Source organism: Botrytis byssoidea, assembly GCF_014898295.1.
Source record: "Botrytis byssoidea strain MUCL 94 chromosome Unknown BBYS_022, whole genome shotgun sequence".
In the NCBI taxonomy this organism is placed as follows: domain Eukaryota; kingdom Fungi; phylum Ascomycota; class Leotiomycetes; order Helotiales; family Sclerotiniaceae; genus Botrytis; species Botrytis byssoidea.
The window spans coordinates 624,076-646,001 of NW_024065863.1; the positions used below are offsets into that span (position 1 = coordinate 624,076).

The window sequence follows — 21,926 nt, forward strand, 5'->3', positions numbered from 1 at the left end:
GTAAAATCCGTTATCGCCAGAGGGGGACAGCATACAAATAATAACACTGCCATTCGTTGGCTAATATTGAGGAAATACATATAAATAGTTATTGAATACCTGTTCTTGATCCTGTTGACCATTCTCTTATCCCACATTTAATAATACCTATAGAGGTATCAATTTCTAAATCCCTAGACACGACTCAACACATTCAGGCGAGGTTTTATTCTCCATCTTCGAAACAATTCTATTGAAACAAAACTACCGGTACCATCAGCAAACATGGGAGCAGAAACGCAAGCAAAGACTAAGATACCCATTGTCTTGGGTGCAATGACTTTCGGGAAACCCGGTGAGTCGCTTTGTTTCGAAATTGCAATGATCCGGAACTAACACTTATCAAGGTGTCATGCAAGCTCGAGTTCACGACATTAAAGATGTCTCTTCAATGATCGAACTCTTTCAGTCACATGGCCACAATGAAATAGACACTGCCCGTGTGTACGGAATGGGTTCATCGGAAGAATATCTGGGGCAACTCCGACCCTCGTACACCGATCGTGGTATCGTTATGGCTACCAAGCTGTATCCTAACAATATGACCGGGCTCAAGATCACTCATTCAGCGGATGATCTTAGACTTCACTTGGACAGAAGTTTGAAAGCTTTAGGAGTTGAAAAAGTGGATCTCTTTTATCTGCATGGACCAGATAGAAGTGTTTCTTACGAGGAAACGTTTGGCATGTGCGATGTTTTGTACAAGGAAGGAAAGTTCGACAGGTTGGGTGTTAGTAATTACATGTCATGGGAGGTTGCACAAATCCAAGAAATCTGCATCAAAAATAACGTAAGTCGCTTCGACCGTCATTCAATTGTCGAATAACGCAAAACTGACAACGAAAAAGTGGATCCGTCCCTCAGTATACCAAGGTGTATACAATGCCATTCAGCGCTCCATCGAACCAGAGCTCCTCCCCTGTCTTCACAAATACAACATGTCTTTCTATGCTTTCAACCCTATCGCCGGCGGCTACCTCACTTCGCGCTACCATCGCAACCAGGAATCCGTCGAAGCAACTTCTCGTTTCGATGATTCGCATCTGCAAGGTCAGATGTACAGGAAGAGATACTGGAATGATACCATGTTTGACGCCTTGGACATCATCAGAGAAGCAGCGAAGAAAGAGGGGTTAACCGAGAGCGAATGTGCATTGAGATGGTTGGTACATCATAGTGGACTTGAAGCGGAGAGAGGGGACAAGATTATTATTGGAGCAAGCAGTGAGAAACATTTAGTAGAAAATTTGGTGGATTTGGAGAAGGGACCATTATCGAAGGAGATTCTTGAAGCGTTGGATAAGGCGTGGGCTAAAACTAAGGCGGTCGCTGGCGCTTATTTCCATTAAGCTTAGGGTAGTTGGAGTGCGGGGCGATTTCAGTTCTTGGGCTACGATGCGTGATTTGAGTCTGAGTTTTCTGCGCAGTCTTTGGTCGACAATTCAGTGGGCGGCAGCGAACCGCATATAGCGAAGAAACTCGAATGATCAACTGTATACCAAATCCCGAAAATTAATCAGAAGAGATATCTTCAAAGGACGTCATTGCATTTTCAGAGCCACTAGTGGGTGTACGGACTAACAGGACACTACAAAAAAGGACTTATGGATATCTCTTGATATATCAACTCGCACGTAGATTTTAGGAATCGTTATAATTGTTTATTTGAGGCGAGACAATTAAATCATAACTTCCAATATCAAAAAATCGAAGAATGAATTTGTTTTAGATTTCGATAGTTGGGAAGTATCCCGTCAATCCATACACCAGTGGCTTGCGGTGAGACATAAGCACGTGGGTAGATTAAAGAGGTAGGAAGGTCACTATGATCCAATAGTCGGCGTAGAGAAACTGGAGAAGCTTGCCAGTGCAATATTTAGACTATTTAAACAAGTTATCATTATCTTCATTTAACATTGAATTAAAATATGTTTCTCTATATACCCAATATAACGCCTCGTGATTCCATCATCCATCCAAAACTACGCCATGCCAACCAAAACTCCCAATCATGATCATCACGTTCATGGAATCATCTTTTTCAATCCCAGTTACCCCTCTCAACCTCTCAAATCTAAAACTTTGTCTCCCTCACCCAAATACAATTCTCCGCCTGCAAATCCTTCACCACGACCATCCCATCCTTTCTCTTCCCCCACCTCCCTTTCCTCTTCTCCTTCCCCTTCCCCTCTTCCTCATTCTCAAACTTCAACTCCACCCCCTCATCACTACACTCCATCCCCGCAAACTTCCTCACATGCTCACACTCCTGTCTACTCACCCCGGCGTCATCCCTCGGAATCCACAATTTTGGATCTCGGCCCCTCGCCACACAGGGCGGAAAATAAGCATCCTCGTGTTGTTTCTGCGTATACTCGAAGCCTGAGGGCATAAGCGGTAGAGAAGCAGTGAGGGAGCGCAGAATATGGTAGTCAGAGAATATTTCTGGGTGGAGGAATTTGATGAAGAAGTTTGGAGGGGAGGAGGGATCGTAGATGGGGGAGATGAGCGGAGTGAGGTAGGTTAGGTAGGGGGTTAGATGGTGCAGGTGCGGTTGGATTTTGGATTTGAGAGCGTGTAGGAGGAAGGTGAGGGTTAGTTTTGAGAGGTGCGGGAGCCCTTCGATTCGTTTCGCTGCGGAGCGGGATTGGGGGTTGGGATCGTGGATATTGGTTTCGTCTTCGTCTTCTTGCTCGGAGTCGGAGTCGGAGTCGTCGTGGGGTGATGTGTTAGAGGAGTTTTTGTGGGTTTCAAAGCCGGGCTCGTTTTCTTCGGAGATGGTGGGGTGTGGATTGGGTGTTGTGGATGTGCGGTGGCTGATGTATGTTGATACTACTGGTTGGGATTGAGATTGTTCAGGTGTCTGCATGGGGAAAAATGAATTCTCATTTTCATCTCCGTCTGGGGCGTTGCCTCGATTCATGGTCGGCATGGGTGTTTGCAAATCTGAATTAAATGCAAGTCCGCGATATAGTTCTTCGACAGCGAGAGTTCGAGGGAGATTCCAGAGAAGTGGACCGAGTGCTTCGTTGAGACTTATATGGATCAATGCTGTGAAGATTGTCAATCCGAACATGATCACCAATGGCCCGAATGCGCTTCGTAATCCGAAAAGGCCGATGAGACAGATTTCCGCAAGATATACGCCCGTAAGGAGTTGCTTGAGAGCATGTGGATACAGCAGTCCTCGAGTCGATATTTCAGAGGAATAGGTGTAAAGGAGATTGTATTTTGATACGAGATATATGAGATATAAACCCATAAGAGCAAATACGATTGTCAACGGGCTTATTAGTGAATACGTGATGGCTATTACGCCCATATTTGTGAACACAGGGTAAACAGCTCCCCAATGAACGGTTCGAATTCGGTGCCATTTGTTGATCATTAATCTCGGATTTTGCTCATTCTGAAACATTAAGTGACGGATCAAAGCAGGTAGTTGTAATAATCTCGTGGCGGACATGGCGAGACCCTGGAGGATAAAATACGAGACGTAGAAGTTTGATGATTTAGGTAAATTCTGCGAAAGTAATGAGCGCACAGAAGTGGGATCTTGAATGATTTTTTCGAATGCTGCGGATGCGGCAGAAGTGATGGTTGTTACAAGGAACACTTGCACAACTTGGAATATGAAGTAAGTAGATTGTGTGTAGAGCTCAATCATCGAATAAGACGGGATTCCAGCTTGACGCGCACAATGTCGTAGAATGACAGGAACTAATGCCATAAGAAATGACAAAGCTAGAGCTGGCAATAAGCCCGTAATCAAACCCAGAATTGAAGATGGAAGTTTATTGATCCAACCCAAGAAGGGGATTTTTGTGGTTAAAAAATTGATGTTGGATATTATCCCTATCAATGCACAAGGAATGGACCAAAATATGACCATACAGGCCACGAAACCTTGGATCGCAAAATTACGCATAATCCGTTCCCACCATCTCATGCGAAGCGATTCCCATACAATTTCATGTGGTCGAATTCCATTGATATGTGGTGTCATGTGGAATGCTCGATGGTGAGATAATGTTTGATAGGCAGATTGAGCGTTGACTTGGGTATCGAATTCAACAAACGCGGCGGGTAATGGCTTCACTTTCCCCTGTCGATGCATTCTTCTCAATTTGTTGATTTGTGGCGCGATCTCCTTCAGTCGAGCTCGTGTCCATTTGATGGTATCTACGCTTCTTCCATAATTTGATAAGGGTCGATGCGTTGGTCTCCAGCTGTGGGGAATCCACTGTGCTGCAATTGATCCACTTACTCCAGGAGGAGGTCCAGACATCCCGTATCCATTATCTCCCCATTTCAAAGTCGGGGTTGTGGGGTTCTCGTCCGTGGTTGCTTGAGAATTCGCATGGGAAATTGCTTTCTCGGTCACCCTGGCTTCTTTTTCCCTTCCACTGATTGGACTGGAAGTTGACCCTACCAGTGTGTCTGTAGGTGACATGGGATCTTCCGAAATCTCGATGTCCCTAGAATTTACATCAGCTGGACTTCTGATTAAACTCGGTCTACGATTTTCGGTTGCTGAAGATCCACGCTTTATTTCTTGAACAGAATTGATACCAATGCTCGATTCAAGATCTGGATGGCCATGTTTGAGTGCTCGGTTTCTTTCTTTATTCGCAAGCTTTATTAATGCTGTCTCGGCCCTCTCCAATCGATAAGCAGTTTGATTTCTTTCATCCACCAAGTCCTGTAGTTCTCGGGTTTCTCTTGGGATCCAAACATGTTTGACGGAATCGCCAAATACCTTTCGTAATTTAGCTTCTTCCAAATTCTGTTGTGGAACGCACGTGAATAGAACAGTCCTCGATGACAGGCGCTTAGCATAATACGGATGAAGAAGATAAGCTTGACGGAGATTAATATAGTAAACGCACTCTCGTGAGACAGTATACATGATAAATCCTAACTATTCATTAGCAAAGTTCATGTACTTAGAAAATTATACCCACCGAAGAAGAGCCATGCCAGGAACGCGTGTACATAGTAGATTCTTGGGTTATCAACATTTCCAAATGTTAATTGATCAAGTTGTTCATTACCAGCACCTCCAAGTACATGCAAAGGTATCAAGACGGGAAATACAAGGCCGCATCCTACAAGACATATTACACACATAATCTTGAGGAAGCGGAGGAACAAGTACCCATCTAGCGACGACTGATTGAGAACCGCTTCATCTGGAGTATTGAAAAAGGGTCTGATCCAATTGAAATATCCAGATGGTAATTCCTTACCTCTTTCACTATTCTGAGGTCAGTTTAGGCTTTTGTCATGAAGCGCATCTAACTCACTGAGAATCTAGACTACTCAAAAACGTCCGTGGTGAATATACTCTCGGATATTTACTCCGTAACACCAGAAATGAGATGATACAGACAGCAGCGAATACGCCCACGGGGATTGAAGTGGAAAATAGTGCAGAGAATGACGAGGAATTGGACCCCGATGCTGCAGCTGCTAAGGTCGAACTTGTGGAATTATCTCTTGAAGAACCAACTCTTGGATCAGAACTCTGATTCTAGAAAACCAAAAGAACAATCAGATATCAGTAAAGATTGCTGCCGGAGCGGACAATTTGGAGATTTGATGAGACCTTACCAATTCCCTCCTGAATTCTAACCTCAGCCCTTCAGCAATCACACTCAAAATCGCCATCTCTCTCCAATTTCTCTCGAGCACTTCTCAATTGCAACACGCTCCATTCATCTACTCATGAACGACGTCTGCATCGATCCAATCCAACCGTTCATGCCAAGGAATATATGACGGATAACAATTAACAATAAACAATAAACAATATGAAGCAAAACGGTCGGGGACTCTTCGTGATTTTCAAAAGTGCCAGTTTTATCATTTATGGTGCATATTTTCACCGTAGATCATCAACTAGCAAAAATACTACCCTTAAGTGGCGCGCTGAATACAGGGCTAATTTCCGAATCGGGGAAAAATGATGCTTTTATTGGTTGGTAAGGTTTCGAGCAGGGGGGCGATCGCGATAAACGGGGGCTGGGATTTCTTTGATACTTTGCCATTTTATTTCCTCAATGTAGAGTAGCCGCTGAGAGTCTGCCGAAAGGAGGCACAGTCGAAGACATACTAGACAATTATCGAAAAAACGTTTGTCTCATGAAAATCAGGATATCAGGATATCAGGATATCAGGATTCAGGATTCAGGATTCAGGATATCTATAAAGAGTATGCTTGAACCGATCAGGGTGAGTGGGCCTTACCAAACCCCTGTTATCTTATCTGATCTTCTTCGGGATTTATCCGGATCATCCAGACCAGATATCAATATCAACCCCGCATCGTCTGCAGAGCTTCTGTGTTACGAATCCTACTATCAAAATATCTTCACTACACCGCCATCCTGTAGACTTCACGAAATGTCATACAGCGTCGACGACGTATTGCATATGATATCACATATGAGCTCGCCGATATGAAGATCATTGCCCCTAATTGGATCCGTCTCTTCGTATCTCTTGTCTCGTCAACCGTCGAATTTGGGGAAAATGCCATCTCTCGTGTGCGAATGACAAGTGGAACAGTCATTGGACATCCTGCAAGAAACAAAAGCGATGTTGTTGAATTCTTAGGCATTTGATATGCTGAGGCAACCAACAGCTCTTTGAGATTTCAGCCTCCGGTTCCATTCATTTCCTCTGATACATACAAGGCTTCACACTATTCGCCGTAGGTTTTGCTCTCTTTGGACTTTGTGTCTGTGTCAGGAACACTAAATCGGCGAGCGGATCCTTTAGGGTATACATGATGGATCATCCTCCACTGCGCTAGATAGCTTCATGCAATCGAGTCCCCACCTAACATCATTCCCAAGAGCTTGTCCCTCTAACCCCGCTCCACCTCTTCCCACCTTCCCTAAAAGAATCTTCCACGTTCGACCGCATATATGCCACAGCTACTGGTGGGACGGGTCTTGAATTCAGTGAAGACTGTCTGGCACTCAATTTATGGACGTCATTCATATCACCAAAAGAACTTAAGCCAGTTCTATTTTTCATCCACGGCGGGAGATTCGTATCCGGCAGTACCAACAACGCATTTTATGAAGGAAAATATCTTGCTGCCACTGGCGATGTCGTCGTTGTGACTATTGAGTATATACTCTTTTCTTCCAACCCATTCAAATGACGAACTAAAGTATTACAGTTACCGACTGCTTGTGTTTGGATTCCCAGGCTCACCATTATTACCCAGCGCCAACCTATCAAGATTAGATCAACGACTTGCCCTCGAATGGGTTAGAGTGAACATTGCACCATTTGCAGGAGACCCAACCAGAATTCTTATGTACGGACCATCAGTCGGTGGACTATCTATCATTACCATGCATTTGCCTGGCCGGACGATCCAATTGCTTCTTCATTCATGTCCATATCCGGAACAATCAATGACGAACCGAAAAGCCCAGAATTGAGCAAATCATATTGGGATCAGCTTTCTGTTCTAGGCGGATGCAAAAGTGGCGTCAAAAAAAACGTTGTGGGCTGTATGCAGGAGATATCATACCAAACCATCTTGGCCGCTATCAAAAAGTTATCCCTGACACCCACCGAATTTCTATCACGAACACAATTCGTACCAACAGTCAGTCAGTGAGAGGATCGTGTTTTCATATTATGCTACCAGAGCCGACGCTGAGAGATTCGCCAAACTTCCATACCTAGTAGGCAACGCGCATTACGAGTCAGGCTTCTACGCCATCTCCGCCTTTGCCCCAAAACATCATTTTCAGTCGCGCTCAGTGGGATCTCTTCAACTTCAAAACATTTACTTGCTCTGCGATCCAATCTGCCCTCTTACGCTTGAAGCATAACGTCACTGTTTATTTGTATAGATATTCTGGAGATTTCGATAACACGCGCCTTTATTCAACAAGTGGTGTGTATCATTTGAGTGACTTGTATATGTGGCACGGTGTGGGCACGGATGTAAGTGGTATTTCGAATACGATAGGTAAAGGAAGGTTGATTAAGGAGATGATGAGAAGTTTGATTGCGTTCGCAAAGGATCCTTTTTGCGGACTTGAAAAATTGGGGTGGAGGAGGTATGAGGGTGTGGGAAGTGGTGAGTCGACCTGCTTTCTTTGCTTCAAATCGCACTTGACCACATAATTTAGGGTCTGATTTATTGTCACATATTTTGGTGGTAATCAGGTCCAACAGCAAGTCTCAATGTCCTAGGACAACATAGTAGTCGCGAGGTGAATCACGTCGAATCTGGAGAGTATAAGGCACAATGTGCATCATATAATCCAGCAAGATTGGGTTATTAATCCATACGCTAATTTCTAATCAATCATTTCGCTGAGATTACATTACATTATCGCTCTGTAATCATTGCTTACTTCAATACCTCCATGTTTTCTCATTCGACCAATTCGAATTACCGAATTTTCTCTGTGTCTCTTCCCAGTCCCTGTTAAATTGCTTAATTGATCTTCCATTCAAAATTTTCTTCTTGTCCTCAGAACTAATCTGTATTGTGCCAAACCCTTGTTTAGACGTGAATTGTACTATTATCATCAATTTATAATGATCAGACATATCCATCTCTTCTGCCTTTGCATTATTTCCGCATCCGTTGTTTGTCTCTGTCCAGCCCTTTATTTGGCCCCATTGCTCCCGAAGATACCAAAAGAATCTTACATCCCGCGCTCGTTCTTGCCACTCTACCCACATTTGTCTCTTCTTGGTTAATCTGATCCTCCTTCTTTCGGCTGGTGTCGCATTCCAGTTGACATCCAAGTCGTCGCTACTGGGACACAATACGGGTTTAGGCTCAGGCCTAGAATTACCTGCTTGAAAGAATATAGGTTTTCCGTAAAAGTCTACGTATCCAGTTGGTATAGTCGATAGCTCGGGGGCTGACTGTGTTGACGCTTGTTTGAGTTCCTCAAGCCTTTTAAATGATTTACGAGTAAGAATCTCGTGATAAGGTCTCGGAACCCAGAGTTGTGAGTAGAACCAGCTTGCAGAACCCATCACATAATGTCTGCATGAAAGTTAGTTGCTAGTCTTCTCATCCTAGGGGCAACGTGTACTTGCATTTCTGGTAAATCTTTGTCATAGTGGTGAATCTCTATCTGGGGAAGATCAACCCAGGTATTACCTGGAAGGATACAGATCCTTATTCCTGAGCCGGACTTTGTACGGATGAAACAGATGTTACTAGGGATTTCCATTGGTCCCTGAGCAACAAATCGTTCTCTAGGGGATGGACTGCCTAGAGTGGATGGGCTAGCGTGAAGGGAAGGACTAATAGGAGTCAGTGGAGTCGACAAGTAGGATCGATTTCGCTGAATGGATCCCATGGACGGAGTGGATGTATTTGACGAGTTTTTGGTGACAAAAGGGTCTGTAAGTATCTTCTCATTCACAAAAGATACAGAGTTCATACGTGGACAGTAAATTAGAGCTTTTGCCGGTTCAGAATGACTCTTTGATAATATTTTGTTGTCTGTAGATACCAGAGGCCCGTGATCGTCATCAACACATGAAATTGTTTGATGACCTTCGCTCGCGGGGACAAACACCGGCGCACAAGGTGAAAGAGAACGGACTCGTGTGGAGGGTGTTGAAAGACTAGCATTAGGGTTTCCAGGCACCTGAGGAGAAGATGAAGAATGGGAACCTCCATCATTTATTGAAATACTAGGAGATTCCTCCGAACAAATATTAAAATAATCTGGATCGACGAGAGCACCTCCAGAGTCCAGAGGAGCAGGATGCTCTATGTCATCGAGCTCGAAAAGGTTCGGATCCTGAAGAACAGTGTCCAAGTCTGTAGTATCGATTGGACTTACTTCCTTATAGACACACTGGTTTCCATCAATTCCATCATTTGTTTGACTCTCTCTCTTGATTTTGTCTAGCTTAAACGGGATAGGGCTCGAAGAAAACGAATTTGTGGCCCGAGGTGAGGTGAGAATATTGGAGGCTGGAGGAGGAAGGTTGGTATACCAAGCGCATCCTCCTTGTAGGATATATTGCCCTAAAACAACCTTTTGCAGATTAGTATAAGAAGCACAAGTCTGGGGGATAAGAAATTTTACACACAAGGTAGAGCATAAAGAGTTCTTCGTCTCCTTGAGGTTGCACATGTTCTGAAGGTGCATTTATACTCTCCACAGTTCTTAGCTTGATCTCACGAGCTACCGAAATCAACTGAGTGCGCAGCTTAGATACTGGTATCCTGCGTTGCGGAGTATAGCCACCGTTAGAGTTTAGACGCCCGAAGCCCAGTCCATTATCGGACTCACCCTGCACCAGCCGAGGATTCGGGCTATATGCTGCAATGGGGGCCAATGTTCTTGAACTTCCATTGACCCATTGGTGTAGTTGGTGTGGTGTCGGAGCATTGGCTATTGTAGCTTGAGGCGGGATTTGACTAGCATTCATGTTAGGTTGTTGGAACCGAGCATTGAAATTTGATTGTTGTTGGAGAGCTTCAGGCCACTGCTGAGAATTCTGTTCATTTTCTTCGAGGGGAAAAGGTGTATTTGCGTTTTGATTGTAGGTTTCTTGTCTTGGATAGTGTGGCTCTGAGTGGTTAAATTCCATCGGTTGACCTCCTCCATGCGGTCCATTAGCTGTCATAGGTGAAGGTCGATTCCAACCATTTTCTATGATAGGATGAACCTGATTCGAGACACATTCTGATATGGGATTAATTCCTATAGCCTGCGGGGAGTTTGGTTCAGTGTTTGTGTTGTGCTGTGGGCTCTGGAAACTGAGATCTGTGTGGTAGTTTAACATTGGGTTTTTGTTGGCAAGACCCTGTCCAGAGTTTCCTTGAAATGGAGGAGGCATACTCATGTATTTTGCATATATATATATATATATTGTATGTGATAATAACCAAAAACTGGGATATTTAGATACGTGCAATGAGATCGATGATATGATATGATGTGATGTTAATGGAAAGATAAAGATTTTTTTTTTAATAATGAGGGTAAGTTGAGCGCTGGACATGGAGAAGGTACGACTTCCAGGGAATTTTGGAGGAAGCAGAGAGTAGCGACGATTAGGAAGACAGAAAGTTATAGCCATCATTTCGGGAAGTCACGAACGTGATTTGTATGCTTGTTTTATGTGGTTAATCAAGAGAATAAACAAGTGAACTTTGAAGATGTTTGAAGAGCAAAGGACAGAAATTCTAAGCCTTTCTCAAACATAATCTGTGCCTGCCAAAACAAAATTGCGAGTAGCTGGACATTTCAATTTAAGTGCTATCAGCGCGTCTCTTTATCTCACCTTCAATAAAGCTCCAGGCCCCGTTCAATTCTGGATCGACAAAGAACAAGACAAGACCTGAGCAATCGAAATGCTAACGTACGTCAAGCAGTTTGGAGGTGCTTGGACTTTGGCATTGAGAAAATTAGCCACCCTGTAGCCAGGTATCATTCTATGTTTTTCATACATAATGGATAGACCCAGATTTCTGACTTTACTTTTCCGCCAAATCTTTCTCCTGCATGTGGTGAATGAATCGTTTTATCTGAAGAGGTGAGGTGGACATTTTGTGATTTGGGACTTAATCGTGGTACAAGAAACCGCACATCAACAGACTCGCTTATTCGATATTCGAGATGGGGAGATGTAGATAATAGATCTAGGTTGTCTGTATCATCCAGCCTAGAAAGGATTTATCTTGTGTTTTATTCTGCTTTTTCAGATTCGAGCGTCTGTACGGAGCGAGAATTAGTGGCACTATCTTGCGATGAGTGATCTTTTTAGAGAAGGGGAAGCCATAAGTTCATGGTACTGATCTGGAAAGCTTCGGCTGCAAATTATTTCAGAAATTCTGCGTTTAGTAGCTAAAATTTCTCCTGCCAGCTTATTTTCTCCTATCTCTATCGTTCATATAACACCTCACTAATCATCGGTAGCTCACATCTCCGCAGCAGTTCAAGGCCTCTATCCTTCCGATAGTTTTGTGGCCGATGGCCTCAAACCTTCAATCCCTGGTCTTCTACTACGTTCTAGACGCGTACCTCACCTCAATCCTTATCATCTACTTGCCGCTTCCCAATATCGTGTCAATTACAGCATTGAAAAGATTCCTTTTCTAGCCCCAGTTTTCTGTTTTCATTTCTCCTGTTTCCCTACGACATCATCTTCGGTCTTCGTAGTATCGGTCACTATTAAAAACTTGGAGGATCACTGTTGGTAGCTATAAATTCTGCTGATGTCGATATTAAGATGGTTACCTGATGCAGACTACTCGATATCTGTTACATATATTCAAGCATTAGGATCGGTATTGGGTAGCAAAAATACCACGTGGTTCCAGAACTGTCGCATAGTAATTTATGATTATACATTGTGATTCTCTCCAATAATTAAATTCCTTAAGATAATAGGGAGTTCCTGTGAATCTCTGCTTTCCATTAAACTTCCACTACTCAATTCCCTATCATATAATACTGGCTGTCTCGGCGCACCTAGCAATAAAGCTCCACCATTCGGAATCCGTTCGACTCCATCTTTCAATAATCCTTATCAATCGAAACAATGCTCTGGCCATTATGTTATTTCACCTCGTCCCCAAATCTTGACAATTACCTGGAACATGCGAAGCTTATGCCCAAAAACAACAATCAGAGCTTGTGCAGGCTATCACAGAACATTCCACCATCCAATTTGATATCCCCGAAGAAATCTCAAGGGTTCCGATCGAGTACCATCTATGTTGTGGAACTCCTATCCTCCTCCTCCTCCTCATCCTCATTTTCCTCCTCATCTTCCTCCTCATCCTCATCCTCATCTTCTTCATCATCAGCATCATCATCGACAGCATCCATAAAAGAAGCAAAGTTTTCAATGGAAATTCTACCCATAAAAGCTTGGTACTCGTGCTCCTCCTCCGCCTTTCTCATTTCCCTCCTTGCTTTATTTCGATCGTCCTCTATCTCCGCCTGCTTTGACTTATAGAAAGGAATGATGATTGGCTCTGCTTCCATCTTCTCGTTACTTTTGAACTCATAATAACCTGACTCATTCCAAGTCACAACACCCTCGTAGATCACATCATCTTCCTGCTCAAGGATGAAATTGTCTCCTTCTTGTAGATCAGGGAAACGGCGACCAAATCTTACGAGCTTCAAGTTTTCCCTACGGATAAATCGATTGAACAATACACAGAAAAGACCAAAAATTGATACGAAGATGATCAACCCACTTGCGAGTCCATACATGAATATAGCAATCGGAAATGTACTCGGTATCTCTCCGTCTCCATCTCTGAATACGTTTGAGATATCGAAAGTAGGCTCGTTAAGAGGACCAAATTGTATTTGGGGATGATTGAATAGCGCAGGCATTGTTATGATTTTTTGGACTTATTATTCTTCGTTCATTAGAATAGAATGATGGATTTTTTGGGAAGTCGAGAAGTTTAGGTGCAAACATGGCGCAATTTATACGTGTTATTTAGTGAAAACTATCTATGATTCATTATCTATGACAAAAATCCTAGTTCAGAGCTTGGGAATTGGTCTATATAGATCGACGAAGTAAATCTACTTTAAATATCGTTGAGAATGACATTTAGCACCAGAGTCTTCCCACAAGCGGATGGTAGTCATGAAGAAATGTTTTCATTGGAAGCAGAATATGCCCGATTGAGAAATTCAAGAACAAGGCCGCACTATTAATGACACTTCTAAAATTCTTGACGCCGAAAATTCTGACATTAGTGCTAAATGGACGTCACAAATTTGACTCTTTCTGGTAAATTTGATGAGATCTGCAAAGCCAAATTACCCGAACGTAATCCAATAATTGCCAGACTTGGTTTCGAATTCATTGGTATCATATTGATCAATTTAAAGTCTGGAACTATTATCTGAAAAGAAACGATGATATTTAGGTAACAGAAATTTACAATTTCAGTCATTTAAATCTTTGAAAGTTATGGAATTCTATTTGGCGGAAGATGAAGGAATTACCAGACTTGATGAAAGTGAGCATAGATGTAGAATGATACAATAAATTATTTCGGTAGATCAATTCTAACAATTTTGAGACTCCTATCCAAATAGTAGTCAGGAAACCATGTAATGTCTCCAACAACAATATATATTCCCATCCTTCATAATAGAGGACGATCTAGACGCAAAACCCCAAGATTGGGGTCAGTGAAATGGTGCAAACATTGAACTCTGTTTAATTCTGAAAATGATATTCTCTAGCATATCAGATATTAAAGCCGAAAGACATTTTTCCAAAATTTAATGACACCAAACTTTTTCCTCCCATGAACTTCTGTCAAAGTCCTTTTTCTTCACATAGTGTTGCTTCAGGACCACAAAAACTTCATCCAATCCCTTTGTTATCCTCCAAAGACCCAATTCTCTATATTTGATAAGGATTTGACGACACCTTTGTCATCTCTTTAGACGCTGCTGTACTTTCCCAAACATCATCAGTCTCATGTCTCGGCACCTGTGATATCGTTCCGTAATTCGGTAATCCATCGCTGCTGGAGAAGTCCTCTCCCCCTCTCTCATCTTCCGACCATTTTTTGACATCCAAAAGTGGGCTTCTCGCTGCCTCATCATCTAGAACGAGATATATGCTAGTCGGTTTCGACGTCGGTCTCTTCTCGCTTACTGCCAACCAGCCATATGTCCAATCCTGTATTGCTTCATGGATGGAGGCCATAAGTATCGCAGTCCACGTGGTAATGATAAAAATCATACATATGATTCCTAATGGTGCGAAGAAGCCATATATGATCGTTTCCATAACTGTGAGCTCAACTTGTGTCATATCAGCGACATCTTTGATATGCCCTGTAATCCCGATAATATTTGGTATTGGTGACATTCTGAAACTCGAGCTTTTCAATGATTAGACCTCTTCATGATTTGGATAGGGGAAACACTTACGAAGTTGGATGATTGAGGATTAGTTAATTGCCTTGAAGATGAAGTGATTCGAAATTACGATTCTGATGGGGATCAAAAAAGTCATCATCCAAAGAGAAAGAATTTTCACTGGTGCTAACTTCTAGTTTAGGGCACCATTGGCCAAGTATAGTTTTTTTTGCACTCGTGTGTGATATGAATAATGACGTGTAATCATAATGAAGTCAAACTGGGCTTTCTAGCCGAGGACTTGTGTAATTTTGGCAGTAATCTCGAATTTCCACCTCACCTCTCAAAGACTCTCAATTGTTAAAAAGTTTGTACGATATTCAAGGACGGGGGAATCTTAGGGGATGTTGTTGTTACTCAACGGAGTGAGAATTGCGGAAACTACATTTCTCAATGTGCAAGTCAATCATAGGACGCTTGGGATTTTTGAGACCTCAGGCTAATTAGTTCAATATCAATCATCGAAAATGACGCGATTTTCCAAGAGTCCTCATCACACATGGCCTATAGCATTGAAACTGTGATTAATTCTAGTGGTAGATACGAGACCGATGGAAATGATTACAAGATCTGTTTTTTACCACAGATTAGCTTAAAGACAGTAGTATGAAATAGAGTATGACACCTGGCATCAAAAATTCCAAAATAACTACTTTAGAAGATAATCTGTCGCCTACCCAATAAAAGGCTAGTGCAGATTTAGACCAATTAATCACATGAGGAAACTTAGTCTTGCTCATGGTTACTGTACATTGAAAAGTCAAATCATTCTTCACTCTTGCAGAATCTCAAGGTATCCATCTCATCTTCAAACAATTTAACAGCCATGTCCCAACAAGAGAATCAGAGTTTTGATGAAATCCTCTACAGAGCAATACTTCTATTAATTAGTCATTTTTATTACATGTCATACTTTGTATTTTGGTGGTTACTTTATGAATTCGTCCAGTACATCTATTACCGATTGAAAGGTTGGAAAGGCCGTCATCAATATCGATTATATTTGATAGTCTTATATTGCTTGGGTATGTTTTTACAGAGCGTCCACTCAATTTTCATTTGGGGATTTTATAGAGAATGCTTCGACGTAGCCCTCAGTACCACTTTAATCACGGTATTCATTTTCGAATGTCTTATTCCTTTCAAATTGTTGGAAGAGGTCTACGAACAAAGCTTGTATATTTCAGTGGAATTTTCCGAATGGCCCCCTCGATTTGTGCCTGGCTATGAGCATGCCAGCGTTCAGCTACGTCTGGCTCGCGAGCTCGAAGAAGAGTTGAGATTCCGAGAGTTTGAGAAAAGACTAGCGAGAGTCTGTGCCAGATTGGGTGGTAAAATGGACTCTGAATTTATCGAAGCTTGGATAGCCCGGGATTTTGAAGTCATCGAAAACATATATCTGAGGAAAGTCCATGCTGGATTGAATATTTCCGTTGCCGACTATATTGAAAATATGGTATTGGGGACATATGGTGATGCTTTAAGACTTCGAGATCTTCGTTTGACTGCACTCGAGAATCTCGAAAATTATGGAATGATCGTGGAATGAGCTACTGAATTTCCGGAGAACGGTACTTTGACAGTGCCGAAAAGCTTTTACACACTATGATTATACCTTGAAATGATGGTAGGAATCTATTTAAAGGTCAGATACTTTCATATCTCTATCGTAATATATCACTGACATCCATTAGACTATTTTATGGATGTAGAGTCATCAAGCGATTTCTGCGAATTTAAAAAAAAAAATTTGTTGGACCAAATATCCTCAAGCATAGGATTTTGCTTACGATCATATGTGCCCAATGGGTTGATTGTTGGATCTAGAATTTTTCAAGGTATGTTGAGACCCCTCACTTGATTCAACAGAATGAATCTGGTATTATGAAAGACTTTCCTTACCAAAAATAAGCAGAGTGTTGAATTGATCTCTACAATTTTTCCCTTGGCTATCAGAACACAAGCGCGCAGTTCTGATTTCCATTAAACATCATTACCAATGTATCAAATATATTCTCGAAATATATGTGCGTCCTTTCAGTTTCAAGAACATCGAAGATCGGAAATTGGGGTTTTGAGGTTGGGCTTGTAGACATGAGATTTGAGTTTCTCGATTTTTTTTCTTGGAATCTTTGGGCTGGAAATTTTTTGGAATCAGAGAAGTTTGGCAGTGGTTATCATGGTACATGGAGAGAAAGTCGAGGTTTAGATCGGCAGAAGTCTCTTCTCAACAATTCGGTTTTTTATCAGTATATCTGGGTGACCGAATTGAAGCGTCACCAGGAAGGTGTCGGATATCAGGCGTGTTAGATCTGTAGGGGGAGTTGTATTGGGGACTCACAATCATAAAAGTTTAGCATTCAAACGTGCGCAAAATTAGACTTTGCCAGCCATAATCCGGCAATGGAATTTCGATCGAAATTTTCAAAGACCACATAAATAAAACCTAGTTCCCAATGATGATATCTAGCCCGACGTTCTAGGAACAGATCACGTGATATAGTTCGATCTAGCGTGGCTTCAGCAGCACTCATTCAAAGACTAAAGGGGGGCTAAGCGAAGGTAGTCTGACTTTTACCCCACAATTCTTCCCCAGTTTACCGATCAAAAAGATTGAAACAATGTACTAAACCTGACAAGCTTCTAAATTTCATCATTGCAATGACTGATATTCTGATATGGACCTCAATTATGACTACTAATAGTAGACTTGCAATGAATCTCGTCATTAGTATCGTGCTTGACAGATACCGGCGCATGTCTAGAGTGAGAATTCCAAAATTGGTTCCCCCATATTCGCACATCGAAGCTTTAATTAAAATAATTTGATGAACATGTATTTTAACAATTCCTGCTCCCAAGAATATTTTCCTACACATCGCACGAAAAAGCATCGCACAGAAAATTTCGTCAGAGTATCCTGAGCATTTCACAACATCATATTCATCTCACCGCACATTATATACTTACTTATTGTCATATAACTATCTCTCATATTTTCTGAACAGCTTAAGATCATCTATCCCGACATCACCAAATCTTCATCAAAGAAATACCATCTAAACACCACTTCAACATCATTAAAATGATCACAAAGATGATTATCAATGGCAAATTCACCGATAGTACCCTGCCGCCAGGAACCACCTCATTGGATGCTATCTTCATCTCTCCACCATTTTCACCTGCATATGCGACTCAACTAACCCAACCACTCTACCATCCCGCATCCACACTATCCACCCAACTCCGCAGAATCCACACCCGATCTTTTTTCCCAAACCAAACTTCGAGCACAGTCACCGCACCCCAAGAGACTCTAGACACAACAACCAGAATCACGTTGTACACCCTATTTTTCATCATATCAAGCTGCGCGCTCTTCTCGCTCTGCTACTTCCTCAACCATATTTGCAAACTGCACATAACCAAGCTTCAACAGCGATATAACTACGAAGCATACGGCGAATTTGAAGGCTTGATAACGCGAAGAATTTTCTTTCGTTATCGCACGTTTGATGCGGAGGAAAATGGTCGTCCGGTTTCGTCAACTAGGAGTACCGAGAATTGGGAAGCTACTAATCCGGTCAATGATACCAGGGTGACCAAAGCTATTAATGCTGTCAATACTACTAAAGCTGTCAGCGCGATCAATGCGATCAAGGCTGCGAAAGTTGCCGAAGCTACCAAGGCTGTCAAAGCAGCCAAAGCAGGTAAGGCTATCCAAACTGCCAAAACGACCGATGGCCATCCCAGCGAGCCCGAATGGGAAAGCGCCCACTCCTCCCACCTAACCACACCCAACCGTCGCGGAGTAGTATGGGCTGACCTCCCACGACCCAATCGTCGTCTACCCACATCCAAACAACCGGCAGCAGGCGGCATAAAATTCGCAGCACCCCCCCCTCGACCCCCTCGCGCAAACCAGGCCAGGCATGCAAACCCGCCCAAAAGACTCCACAGCCCCCCTCTCCCCCCCGATTTCCTGACCATCACCAACGCAACCACTGCACCGATGGCAATACCAGGGCAGGAGGCCTCCTCGTGGACAGTCGGGATACCGTGGGTAACGACGACAGATCAGGCGCATATTGGGGATGAGGGGAAGAAGGATAGGGAGCGGGATGCGGAGGATGAGGGGTGGGGAGAGATTGATAGGATTATTGGGAAGGAGCGGGATTGGTATGCGGATGATAAGAAGGTTTTGGATGAGGCGAGGAGGAGAGATATGGAGAGGGAAAGGGAGAGTGGATTCGTCCAATCTTGAGAGGAACGCAGTAAACTTTCGACTGGTTCGGAAAGCTTTTGGGCTTCTTAGCGGGTTGAAAAGAAGGTTGGAGTTACTGAATGGAGGATTTAATAGCAAAAGCATGGAAATATAGACAATAGGATCAAAAGTTGACGTTCATAATTGTTTTGGATGGGAGAAGAAATATGGCGATATTTATGAGAGAAAACAGGCAGCGATCACAAAAGTTTGATAGATTTGATGATATGGAAAATCATCAAATATATCAAAAGATTGTTATATATAGATCGTAAAAATAATTAATTTCCTGACAACTGAACTTTGCAAGTCCTCGCGCAGTGGAGTGCGTTTATGTCTGATGAATTCTATAAACCCTTCATCTTTGTGAGTACATATATATATGTCTCCTGACTTATCGAACAAAAAACAAAATATCGTATATTTCCGAAAAGCAGAGCCTCATAATCTGCAGGGTCGCGATGCTATCCCGCATTATGCAATCTGCTTCGCCGCAGGCAACATTGTTGTTGTATCTCCCCTCCTTGGGGAGAGAAAGAAAAAGAAAGAACAACTCAGAGATAAAAGATCAAGCACAGTTCATCGCAAACAAATAATAAATATGAAAGGAACAGTATACTATTACTCGACTACTATTCCTCATTCCGGAAAGCCCGTACAAAGTCCTTTCCGCGGCCAAATACCCAATTACTCCATATGTACCACTTTCGTTATTCATAACATATATACACAATAAAGTTCCGAAACGCCTGGGATGTATGATATGACATCCGAATACATTCCGCATTGGTATTATAGACAAAGGGAAAATTTGTGGACCAAAGCGCTACGGATTATTCCTTCTTTGCTTTTCTGAAGAATTTCGCGAAACTCTTCTTCGGTCTCAATTGGGACGTAGGGGCAGCATCTTCATATGTACTGCCGATTTCAACCATACCTGGAATTGCTGATGGAGCCCATGGTAATGGTTTAGATCTAAGAGTGGCATCCGACAAGGAGATTTTGGTCATTCGACTATTAGAACGTGTTGTTTTTGTAGTGCTCACGACGTTATTTTTTAATGTATCACGACGACGGGTTTGGTCTTTTGATGAAGGAACCTTTTTGCTCTCTGGAATTGGGGGAGGTCGCCGCGAGGGAATAAATCCACTGGGACCGAATCTGTTTGGCGTAAGTTCACCTTGATGTGAAACTAGTGATTCTGATGGGAATGAAGATTTCCTTCGAGGCAATGGTGTGGGTGTGTCATTAATAGGAGGTGGTAAATACTTAGCCTCCACATGATCCATCATAGTGTTGAAAGCGGATAAAGGTGTTGTGCTGTATGCAGTATTGCGCTTGCGTAAGTCTTGTGAGGTTCTCTGAGCCGGTGCAGTCTTCGGTCTATGTTGTTCCATACAATAGTTGACTTTTCTTCGGAGATCGATATTTTGCTCCTCCAATAACTTTGCTGCACTTTCGGCCGCAATAGCCCGCTCAAGAAGACGCTTGTTCTCTGCCTCGAAGTCATTGATAGCATCAATGGCAGTAGCTGCATGTAACTAAAGGTATGAATGAGTATGATAATAAAATAGCATTTCATAGACAACTTACGGAACGTGTAGGACTGAGTGGAGACTTTGAATCCATATTGATCTTTTGGGGTTTGGCTGCCCCAGGAGAAGTATCTTCCAGCTCGGCAATAAATGATGATGTGGCTGAGTTTGGGGAAGCATTTGTAGCTGCCGAAGATAATTCAAAAACGGAATCGACTGCAGATATAGGTGTCATTCTATCAGGAGAAAATTGTTTTGAATGCTGTCGACCTGGTGTAAAGTTACATGCACCTTGTGGGGTAACGAGCAAACTCAAGGTGGGAGTTGGGCCATTTGCATTTCGACGACCAGGAGTAGGAGATGGTCGAAGGTTATCTTGAGAAATTGCATTCTTAATTATTGTTCGTTTCGAGTTAGACGTTGGTTGGGGCCTCTCCCTTGGCTGCATTTGAGAGACAACATGAGGCATGATTCCACGCCTTTCTTAGGGGTATTCACAAGTAACTAAAAAAAGTGCTGTCCCAAGGAAGTGATAGACCTTGATGCCAAAGGTTTAGAAAGAGCTTGACGACAGAAATTCTGGTACAAGTAATTCACCCGAGAAACCCAGAAACCCGAGGAAATATACAGTTGGGTAATTTTCAAAGAAATTATTCCCATACGACGTAAAATTTAAACGACAGTTGAGTTTTCACGTTGAAAACTGGCCTCGAAAATATTGAATTGTAATCAAGGCAGGCTCAGATCCGAGGGCTGAGGCTGGGCCATGGTCAAAGAGATATATAAATATTGTAGGATTGGACCCCATCTCACATTATTTTTTCGACTCGAGCTGGAAGCCTCGATCAATCATTTGAAGTGTGCGAGTATGCGGCAACGACGCTGCGGCCTGGTGTCTCAATGGTAAGAGTCACTATGAACCACTCGATTTAACACAGTAACCTGGAACAGATAAAAAAGCGTCGATTCAAATTATGCAGACGAATCATAAAAGACATTAAAACTTTCGTAACCGCCATGGGGGCGGTCGCTTATCTGGTCATCACTACATCCAACCAAACGCGAGAACCAACGCTTACGGCGCAGTGGAAAGACTCGGAAGTAAAGCAAGAACAAGTAATACTAGAGAAGAGAAAAGGACGCGATTGGAAGCGAATG

General features: G+C 42.6%; 8 protein-coding genes across 8 annotated transcripts; 3 read left to right on the forward strand and 5 right to left on the reverse strand.

Annotated features, from left to right (window-relative positions):
• Positions 1 to 264: 264 nt before the first annotated feature.
• On the forward strand, positions 265 to 1,881 carry EAE97_009580 (uncharacterized protein; the record flags this gene model as incomplete). The annotated part of the gene is made up of 3 exons (XM_038880095.1): positions 265 to 334; positions 387 to 829; positions 888 to 1,881. The coding sequence occupies 3 exons, from the start codon at positions 265 to 267 to the stop codon at positions 1,386 to 1,388; spliced, it is 1,014 nt and encodes a 337-aa protein (XP_038729206.1). The 3' UTR covers positions 1,389 to 1,881.
• A 232-nt stretch (positions 1,882 to 2,113) lies between these two features.
• On the reverse strand, positions 2,114 to 5,819 carry EAE97_009581 (uncharacterized protein; the record flags this gene model as incomplete). The annotated part of the gene is made up of 4 exons (XM_038880096.1): positions 5,653 to 5,819; positions 5,346 to 5,572; positions 5,004 to 5,296; positions 2,114 to 4,956 (listed from the first exon to the last, which is right to left on the reverse strand). The coding sequence occupies exons 1-4, from the start codon at positions 5,707 to 5,709 to the stop codon at positions 2,114 to 2,116; spliced, it is 3,420 nt and encodes a 1,139-aa protein (XP_038729207.1). The 5' UTR covers positions 5,710 to 5,819.
• Positions 5,820 to 8,430: 2,611 nt separating this feature from the next.
• On the reverse strand, positions 8,431 to 10,893 carry EAE97_009582 (uncharacterized protein; the record flags this gene model as incomplete). The annotated part of the gene is made up of 3 exons (XM_038880097.1): positions 8,431 to 9,076; positions 9,229 to 10,085; positions 10,141 to 10,893. The coding sequence occupies 3 exons, from the start codon at positions 10,891 to 10,893 to the stop codon at positions 8,431 to 8,433; spliced, it is 2,256 nt and encodes a 751-aa protein (XP_038729208.1).
• A 1,880-nt stretch (positions 10,894 to 12,773) lies between these two features.
• On the reverse strand, positions 12,774 to 13,409 carry EAE97_009583 (uncharacterized protein; the record flags this gene model as incomplete). The annotated part of the gene is made up of 1 exon (XM_038880098.1): positions 12,774 to 13,409. The coding sequence occupies one exon, from the start codon at positions 13,407 to 13,409 to the stop codon at positions 12,774 to 12,776; it is 636 nt and encodes a 211-aa protein (XP_038729209.1).
• A 1,033-nt stretch (positions 13,410 to 14,442) lies between these two features.
• Positions 14,443 to 14,916, reverse strand: EAE97_009584 (uncharacterized protein; the record flags this gene model as incomplete). Its single annotated transcript, XM_038880099.1, has 1 exon — positions 14,443 to 14,916. The coding sequence occupies one exon, from the start codon at positions 14,914 to 14,916 to the stop codon at positions 14,443 to 14,445; it is 474 nt and encodes a 157-aa protein (XP_038729210.1).
• Positions 14,917 to 15,465: 549 nt separating this feature from the next.
• EAE97_009585 (uncharacterized protein) lies at positions 15,466 to 16,515 on the forward strand (the record flags this gene model as incomplete). Its single annotated transcript, XM_038880100.1, is given in 3 exon segments — positions 15,466 to 15,570; positions 15,977 to 15,991; positions 16,006 to 16,515. The coding sequence occupies 3 exon segments, from the start codon at positions 15,466 to 15,468 to the stop codon at positions 16,513 to 16,515; spliced, it is 630 nt and encodes a 209-aa protein (XP_038729211.1).
• Positions 16,516 to 18,063: 1,548 nt separating this feature from the next.
• On the forward strand, positions 18,064 to 19,233 carry EAE97_009586 (uncharacterized protein; the record flags this gene model as incomplete). The annotated part of the gene is made up of 1 exon (XM_038880101.1): positions 18,064 to 19,233. The coding sequence occupies one exon, from the start codon at positions 18,064 to 18,066 to the stop codon at positions 19,231 to 19,233; it is 1,170 nt and encodes a 389-aa protein (XP_038729212.1).
• A 553-nt stretch (positions 19,234 to 19,786) lies between these two features.
• Positions 19,787 to 21,864, reverse strand: EAE97_009587 (uncharacterized protein). Its single transcript, XM_038880102.1, has 2 exons — positions 20,827 to 21,864; positions 19,787 to 20,774 (listed from the first exon to the last, which is right to left on the reverse strand). The coding sequence occupies exons 1-2, from the start codon at positions 21,235 to 21,237 to the stop codon at positions 20,067 to 20,069; spliced, it is 1,119 nt and encodes a 372-aa protein (XP_038729213.1). The 5' UTR covers positions 21,238 to 21,864; the 3' UTR covers positions 19,787 to 20,066.
• Between the last annotated feature and the right edge of the window lie 62 nt (positions 21,865 to 21,926).